This window comes from Manis pentadactyla, chromosome 15, assembly GCF_030020395.1.
Source record: "Manis pentadactyla isolate mManPen7 chromosome 15, mManPen7.hap1, whole genome shotgun sequence".
Lineage (NCBI taxonomy): Eukaryota > Metazoa > Chordata > Mammalia > Pholidota > Manidae > Manis > Manis pentadactyla.
In genome coordinates this window covers 55,532,955-55,542,132 of record NC_080033.1, presented here as the reverse complement: position 1 = coordinate 55,542,132, position 9,178 = coordinate 55,532,955, and the positions used below count along the sequence as shown (strand labels likewise).

The following is a 9,178-nucleotide window of genomic DNA, read 5'->3' as shown; positions in this document are numbered from 1 at the left end:
TTGGTCCACAGCAAGGAGCCTGGGCTGTCAGAATGAATAGGCAGCCTTCCTTGAGGAGGGCAGCCTGTTTATTGAATACAGAGGATACATTTACAAACCGAGTACACAAAATAAATAACTGAACATTCTCCATCCATGGTCCATGGCACAAAGGCCCAGGTGGGCCCATCAAAGGCCCAAGTCTTCAAACTCTTCTGTCTACCCTCAGGACCAGGCCTATGCTGGGCTTCAGGCCCCCAGAGGCACTTGGGAAGTGGGCTATGGGGCTTGGGCTCTCCACTGCCTTGGGCCAGGGGCACTGGGGATGGAAGGAAGGCATGTATAAGGCACAGCCGAGTTAGCCCAGAGTGGTCTCTTTGGCTTGGTTTCCCATTGGGAGTGGCACATGCAGAAAGATAAAGGCCTGGCCCAAGGCTACCCACTAGGAGGAGCTGAGTGAGGGCCAAACCCTCCCTGCTGAGGGGCCCTGCAGTCTAGCTAAGGCTAAACCTGGGCCTAGCTCCTTCCCAGCCACTGAAAGCAGCTGTGGAGGGAGGGGGCTTGGGTTCCAGCTTGGTTTGTGTTTTGGGGGAGGCACCATGACTCTCATGGGGATGGTCTGGCTCAGGCCTCTAGGAAAGCAGCCATTGAATCCCACCCACCTTCCACAGGGGCTCCTTCCAGCCTGAGATTCAGTGGGGCCCAGACTGGAAGAGTAATGCTGTGAAGGGAATCTAGGACAGGCTGGACTGGGCAAGGCCAGCTATGAGAAGACCAGTGCCCCGGACACTCAGAGTTCAGAGGCAGATCACACAGTATGGCTAAGTTCCAAGGGGAGCTGCACAGAAGCTCAGGCGAGAGTAGAGCAGCCCAGGGTCCTTCCCTCAATGCAGGAGAGCTCCTTCCTTCCCATTTCCTCTTGAAGGGTGAAGGGTTAACACGGAGGTCATTCCTAGGCTGCCCATACTCATGACAGACACTAGATGGCGCCTTCATGCAGCTGCAGAGGAGGGCAACAGCAGAGTCTAAAGGGGCAATGGACGGTACCAAGGATGGAACCAGGGCTGGCAATGGAATCCCAGTGGGGCTCTCCCTGGGAAGCCCCTGCCTCTGTCTTGGCCCAGGTACCCCCATCCCCCAGGTAGCAGCAGTGGGGCTCCCTTTAATCACCCACAGTTGGGAAGGAGGCACCTGGGGAACAGAATGGGCATCTAAGGGGAAGAGGGAGGTGACGGTAGGCTCTGCAAAAAAGGAACTGAGAGCAGTGAGTGGGCTGGTGGGCAGGAACTCTCTCATAGTAAGAGAGAGGCTGGAGCCCGGAGAAGTCTTCTACCAACATGGCTACACAGTCCAGAAGGGCCGAAGAACATGCCATGGTCCTATTACCAAAGGTTCTGGCAAGTCATAGGGCCAGGAGGGATCTCTGGGGACACCATGAAGAAAGACAGGTATCAGTTGGGAGGTGGGAGACTGTTTAGACTCAGGGGCTGGGAGTCCAGCCAAGGCACAAGCTTTGTTCCTATCTGGATCTCTCAATGGAGCATAATTATGAGGATACCATTGAATGTGGGGGACCAGGAAGGAAGGCTTGGTGGAGGAAAACGGGGTTCCAAAAGTAACTGCCCTAAAGGGTCCTGGAACCACAGGACACCCTCTACCCAGCACTGCATGACCCTTTGGTCTGGGCAAGAGCAAAGGGGTGCCCTTTCCCCAACTTGTATGAGAATAGGTGCCACCAAAGGAGTATCAGTGCCAGGCCAGGCTCCCAGATCAGGGGACTCACAGGCCCCTGGGCCAACCTCCACTCTATCACACCAGGGTCAGGCCCAAGATGTGGATGGGGACTGCTGAAAGCACAGAGAAGGGGCTGGGACCAGTCACCTACACTGGCCACACAGGCCTATCTCCCAAGAGGGCAGCAGGCCCAGATGGCACAGCAATGCGCGGCCCGGCTGGGACCAGACCGTGTCTGCACCACAGCCAAGAGGCTCAGCCATTATACTGCTGCTGGTAGCGCAGGTTGAGCTCCCGCAGCTCCCGCTCCCGCACGCGGCGCGACTTATTGGACCGTGTAGAGCGGCTGGAACGCGTGGACTGGGCAGATTTGGTGCTCTGGCAGCGTGAGGAGGCACGTTTGAGGAGGTTCTGGGAGATGGAACGGTGCAGATTCTTCATGGATGAAGAGGCTGCCATGCTCACTACCCACGGGTGCCTTAGGGCCTGCAGTGCAGTCATACGGGCGCCGGGGTCCACCGTAAGGAGGCGGTCAATGAAGTCCTTAGCCAAGTTGGACACGCTGGGCCAGGGCTAGAGGCCAAGGACAAGCTTTAGAGCAAGAGCACTCAACACTGCCCCCCTATCCCAACGATGACACCATCACAACCCTCAGATGTGCCCAGTGCCCCTCCACTCTCCCCCTAGACAGAGGCGCTGCCGGCCCCTCCCATCTGTGCAGCACTCTGGGCCTCCCCTTCCCATTTGGTGCTGGCCCAGGCCTCCAAGCAGAGGCTGCTCTCAGGGTAATGTGGAGTCTAACAAGGAGAAGGACCTGTCCTGCTCCCCAAGGACCAAACTTCTAAGGTATCCTGGACTCAAAGCCTGGCTCAGGGATGTGGCCCCTGTCAAGACCCTGATAATCTATTCCAGGACCACTATAACTCAGAGGGATTTAAAGAGAATGACCCAAACCTTCCAACATATCCTGAGCCAGACTTAAGCTCCAATCCCTTGATGCCTGTACCAGGCCACTTACAGCACTTCCCAGCCATTACAGAGAAAGCTCAGTGTCCCTCCAACTGAGAAAGCAGTGGTGGGCAACCACTGCATTCCCTGAACCAGTCTCAGCCTCCCAGCCATAGGGAGAAAAGGAAACAATTCAAGGCAACAAGATTTCTCCATCTGCTGAGAGGGCAGGCAGCACCCAGGCAGGGACTGGGGGCATGTCTGCATGACCTCTCTAAGCCCTAACAAGGGCTCCTGGCAGCACTATGCACCAGCCTCATTTTAGTACATTCTGTCCTCAGAGAGGAACTGCACAAAGCTGGCTCTGCTGCATGCACCCAAGGCTGCCAACATCCCAGCCACACACCAAGCAGCCGTCTGTCTTGGGCCCTCAGTCTTTAACTGGCTGAATCCTTAGGTTTTTAAGGTAAAAGGTACTTGCTCAGACTTCTTCTTAGCCCCCAGTACTAAACAATTATTCCCACAATTTCAATTTTATTGTTCCTATCAGACCATTCTAGACATACAGGAGGCACTCAGTAGATAACAGACTTAGCAAATAAACAACCCAATGATGGCACCTGATGGGTACCCTCTCCTGGAGCTGCTACCAGGACATGGGACTCAGGCAGGAAGGGCCCAGCTGCCCTAGGCCGCCAAGCCCCTTTGTTGGAGGAGGGCAGACCCAGCACTGCCCTGAGTTCCTGCTTCTCCTGGAAGCACTGTGGCATGGGCCCTGATGTTCCCCAAAGGGTGGGCTGTTAGGGCCTTTGCTGAGCCTGCTACAGATAGCTTGGTTGGGATGCCAAGGGCACCATCAATCTTCTTCCCACCAGATGAAGTCTGCCTGTTCTGCCCCATGGTTCCCTTCACCTTGGGACCCCTGCACACACTCCCTTGGGGCTCAGGGATATCTCGGAGGCTGCATTTGGGGCAGCAGCATGCCCATTCACCAGATATGCTTACACACAATTGCTACCTCCAGACTGGCTTCCTTAAGCTCCAACTCTTCCCCTATGCCATTCCCTACCCATGTACTGGGGTTGGGGGAACTCCAAGGAGAACACTCAACCTGAGCCCGAAGAAGGGGTGGGGCTACTTGCAATTGCTATCCTTATCTGCCCTTTGGAAGGCAAATCTCAACTTTACTGTGCTGAACTGGAAGAGAGTGACAGACCACATTCCCAAGCAGCCACCAGTCGGTGGTCCTCCTCACCAATGGGCCAGCTCCCAGTGATTTTTGGGGAGATACTGGCCTCAGGAACATAAATACCCAGAGAGGCCCATAGATACCTTGCTGGCTGAGAGCTGTGAGGGGATGTAACCTGGTCCACATTTCCCTGCAGGCCTGTGTAGCCTGGGGCTTCAATACTATGGCTGACATGCAGGGTGACTGGACTGGACAGTTGCCATAGTAGTTTCTAGTTAACAGTTTAAGAAAGCTCCATAGCTTGCTGCTGCCACCTGAACAACACGAGCCACTGTGATGGGCCAGCCAATCTCACTGATACTCACTGTGGCCCTCTCACCCATTTAAGAGCTGGAAAGAAGCAGGCATCATGAGGTACTGACTGTCACAGCAAAACCACAGACTGAATAGGCTGGGTCATGGGAATACCCGTTGCTGCTCTGCTTGGCTTTTAGGATCTCCAAGAGAAGGAGAAATCATTGGGAAACACACTATAGCTCAGCCCACCCTGTTGGTAGGAGAGCTCCAAGGCAAAGCTGGCAGCCCAGGCTAGCCAAACAAGACTGGGAAACGGATTGTGCCCCTGTCCCTCGGTCCAGCCAAGACAGAAGATAGGCAACTCCTCTAAAGATGACAGAATCAACAGTGGTGAAGCTGGATCACAAGTCAGGAACCTGAACATGGATGTGGACAGATCAGTGGCATCACTTCACATCCACACCCAACCAAACCAAGGCCCCCTGCAGCTCCAAACCGGTCCAACGGAGTCTTCCACGGGCCTCTCACCAGACCTGCCCTGTGGGCTTAAGCATCTCCATCTCCAGAGTTGCACAGACTTATACCAGGAATCAACTCCTGCTGCTCTTTGAGCGGCCAGCCCGTTAATGCCAAAGCGAGCCAGATTGATCAGCCTCTTCTGCTCCCCGCAGACACTGCCTCTCCAATTACTGTGTACATGCAGCTGTGCACGGAATAACAAAGGACTCATTTGTCTGAGGGCCAGCCCAGCCCTCTATGGTAGGCTCCAGATCTCCCCATCTTTGAAGAGCTGTGAGCAGCTGGGCCAGGGTCCCCCAAGCCAATGTGACTCAAGCCATTCTGCCCTGAGAACCAGCTGTGCCCACAGCACCAGGCCTAACCCTGGCACACTGAGGATCTTGCAGCAGGACGTCAGGCAGGCCAAACACACGAAGGTGGTCCTCAGCACAGTCCTGACAGCGGGACAGAAACTTAGGTGGACCTCCAGAACAGCAGCCCCTGGGAGGACACCTAAGGCCTCCAACAAGGCTCAGAAAGGAAAAGAAAGCTCTCTACACTCAGCACTGGCCACACTTCCAGCCAAGTCCAATTCAGTACCTCCTAAGAAAGTGTTCAATGCAGACCAATCCATATGCATCCTCAACATGCTTGAGCCTCTAAAGCCACATGAGTATGTCTGTCAGCCTATAACTGACTGGCCTGGAAGCATTCTAGACATAGAAAAAGAAAAACGGTAGTCATGCCCTTCAGTTTCCACAACTTTGACTGCTGGTTCTGGGTAAAGGACAGAACTCCCACCTCAGTATACTTGGGGTCACAAGATCAGGGACACACGTGGGCCTCAGGTGCTGACAGAAGGGATAGTCCCCAGGTGCCACCTGGCCAGTCTCCCAGAGGCTTCCACCTGTTTCTGGGCTGACATGGAGCAAGGGGCATGGGGCATGGGAAGGAACATTAAAATGTCAGTCTGCCTTGTCTCCAGACATTCAGGAGTGCTGGGGGATCAGAGGACAGCTGCAATACCCACAGTGACAGCCTATAACCTCCTTTCTGCATGTCTCTCACGAGCTGCGCTGGTGAAGTGCTGGGACCTGCCCCGAGAGGACAGGAGAGGCGATGAGATGAAGGGCGTCACCTCCGCTCCGTTTCTGACCTTCAAGCTGGCTGCCCTTCTCCCTAGTCCGTAGCCCCCATAGTCCTTGTTCCCTGCAATCAGGGAACCTCCTCCTGAAGTAACAGTAGAGAAGCCCATAGAAGATAAAGGAGGGACCTCTCCTGTAAGCACTTCTTTGCCAACTTCACCCTCCTCATCCCCCTGCTTCTGCAGGATCAGTTACTCCTCAGCAGTAGAATCCAACTCTCTCTTCAGAGGAAGGCACAAAATCACAAGGGGCTTTCCACACAGCTCAGAGGATGCACTTCCCTCCTCCCTAACCCCTTTACCTTGCTCTAGTTCTGTTACAAGTGTTTGGCAGTGTAACTCCGGGGAGAGGAAATCCCGGGGCAAAATACCTCTAAAACCAAAATCAGTCAAAGGGAGAAGTAAAGTTTAAAACCCATTTATTGCTTACAAATTGCAGTCTGAGGCCATCTCTTTTCTGCTCTAGCAGAAGCAAGCAAGACCTGCCCCTAACCTCTCAGGTTCAGATAAGCCCTCAATTGCCCAGGTAATTACACTTTGATATGGAGATGAATTACATCTCTCCACCCTTGAGGAACGCCTATTTATATGCAGATGCAGTAAGGCCAGGCGAGATATTTTGGAAATATTACAATTTTACCCACAGGTAGGAAAATAGATATGAGTGGGGTGGAAAGAAAACAAGATTGGTAAAGCCCACCAGAAAGGACTCAGAGTTAACCAGTTAAAACTAGAAAGCCAGAAAACACTCAGTTAATGAGTTAATCAGTTAAAGCTCAAAAGGTCAGGAGGAACTTGGCCTTTGAATGTTTGAATATTCCCCAGAAAGGAAAAGTTTCTGAGCACAGCCCATGTCTTCATTGTGTCAATTAGATCATGCCATTGTAAGATTTACCCTAAAAGGCCCACCTATAAACAGCATAATAAAGACAGGAAGATTCCATCTTAAAGCTAAAATTGCATTTTAAACAACCAAGAAGTTAAGAAGTAAGATCCTTAACATACTCTTTAGCAAACAGACAATAACTCAGCCCACCTTGGAGGAAGGGCAGGCAGTCTTGATTGATATGCTCCCAGACCAGGAAGCTGCCATCCTGGGAGGGAACCAGAGCAGTACATTTCTTATGTTACGCTAATTTTGCAGAACTACCTGGAAGACTGATAAGAAGAGACTTAATGTCTCATCGAAGATAAACATCTTGAGACCATGTAAGTCCACACCCCTAGCCCTTTGTCACATATCTGAAAAAAAACCTTAAAAGGGAGATTCTCCAACCTTTCTGTGCGCACCTCCCTCTGAGGTTGCCCTTGCGTAGACTTTCTCTCCAACCTTTCAGGGTGTACCTCTCTCTGGGGTTGCCCTGCCCACACTTTCTAAGTGTGTAACCTTTTAACCTTAAACTTTCTCTCTCCAACCTTTCAGCGCACCTCTCCTCCCTGAGGTCACTTGCACTTTTTCTCTAAGTAACTTTAAATAAAACTTTTACTTTGCTTCACTACTGTGTCTCTGCCCTTAATTCTTTACTGTGGCGGGGACAAGAACCGAGGAAAATACACAATACCCCTCCCAACACAAGGGCCTGAAAGAACATTACCCAAGCCACTACTAGTGGTCTCGCCTTGAGCACAAGAGCTAAGGAAACAAAGATGGAGCCAGCTCTCTGGCTCAAGCCACAAGAGAGAAGAGGAGGCTGCTTCTTTTTAGAATCAAACCCAGCTCACAGGGCTCTCAGTAGAACCCCTCTGGCGGGCAGGTCTGGTCACTCCCCAGTGAGGGGACAGAAAGGCCTGATGTCTCTTCTGGATGGCATGTGGGTGACAGATTAAAGTTTTAGGCTGCAAGCCCAGTGACCTGTGTTCTATGTCTACTTTCCTGTGTGACCTTAGAGAAAACACAGCCTCCTTACTTATAATATGAAAGAGCTGAATGCAGTGAATTCTAAGCCTCTGACAGTTTCTAAAGTCAGGGTTCTAAAAAGATGGCTCCCCATCTTGTTTCCTCACTTGGCTGAATGTGAGGCACAGAAGCACAGCATCTAACATTTAAACTGACTTGACCTCTTAACTTCTATGGGTTCTTTTCCTGCCTGTGATGACTTTGGGGAAGGTTCCCTGGCAGAGAAGGCAGCCTCGCCAAACAGCTACTAGGGGGGAAGAAAGGGAGGAAAGAAGCCTGGGCTTTGCTCCCATGACTCAGTTCTTCCTTCAGCTTTGTCTCAAGATGTATTTTCAGACCCAGAATTCCCACCCTCAAGGGCCTCCTTCATGTACTTACGTGGGCCTGAATGGAAGCAGAGAAAAGGGCACAAAGGAAATTCTGGGAACTGGAGCTTCAGGTTTACTCAGAAAAGCAAAACGATCAGTATGAGAGAACAGCACACTCTGATGCTGCCCATAAGGAAAAGCATTTTGAAAAACTCAGCAGAATTACTGTGTGGCAGTGGAGCCAGCATCTCTTCCTCTAATTAAGACACTCACCATCCTGGTATCTGAACTTCCAGACCAGAAAGGCTCTACCACCCCTGGGACCTGGGGGCTAAGCAGCAGAAAAGACAAGAATGGTAAGGGAGAGAGCCTGAGGGGAAAAAAGGAGGAAGATTACACAATAGAGTTTTAAAAAGAGGTAGAGTATGAAGATGAAAATAAAATGAGAAGAGGCATGATAACTGAAAGGTTAATAAAGCTGCATTCTTGCAGTGAATAACAAACTTGAAATGAATAACAAAATGAAATCTTGTACCCCTAGCCATCCCTGCCCAGAGCCCACAAAGCAGCAGGGACAGGAAGGAAATTGTGTAACTCAAAGAGTCAGGAAGAAAGCTGTGTGCTCACTGTGGAATCAGGGGCATGTTGTCAACCTGTGCCAGCAACCAAATAATGTATGCTTTAACAACGTGCTGGAAGTTCTGGATTTAAGAACCCGCTACATAGTGGTTTCTTCTATCTTGACTCAAGGGTTCTGCTGAGGTCAGGTGGTTTCCAGTGCCCAACCTGGCTCTTTTTTTTTTCCTTTCAACGTCCTCCCATTCTAATCTCTGAGGCAGTTTGGAGCCCTGGTGGCTGTTAGCATGCCACCCACACTGTGGCCTCCATCCCTAGAGGTGTGTGTACCTGGAAACCTGGGAACACAGGACTCGGCTCAGGGCAGGCACTGGTCAACTTGAGATGGAAGAATGAGTGAGGAGATGAAGGCAACTTCGCCTTCTGATCCCACCTGGCCAGTCACACTGCAGCAAAGCCCAGGTCTGGGCACCACACTTGCACTGGGAGACAGGCAGACCAAGGCCCGGCAGGCACACACAGGAAGGACTGATCAAGGAAGGAGAGTCTGGAGAGGCAAAGCTGGTAGGGGGTGGTTGGACCAGGTCCCTTTAACCATCCCATCCACC

At 51.8% G+C, this 9,178-nt stretch overlaps 1 protein-coding gene across 1 annotated transcript in view; it reads right to left on the bottom strand.

The window, feature by feature from the left end:
• Positions 1–25: 25 nt before the first annotated feature.
• PSKH1 (protein serine kinase H1) overlaps positions 26–9,178 on the bottom strand; it is a 30,031-nt gene continuing 20,878 nt past the window's right edge. The window contains exon 3 of the mRNA XM_036897778.2: positions 26–2,286. Within this exon, the coding sequence (XP_036753673.2) occupies positions 1,969–2,286 (318 nt within the window). The 3' untranslated portion in view covers positions 26–1,968. The remainder of the gene's footprint in view (positions 2,287–9,178) is intronic.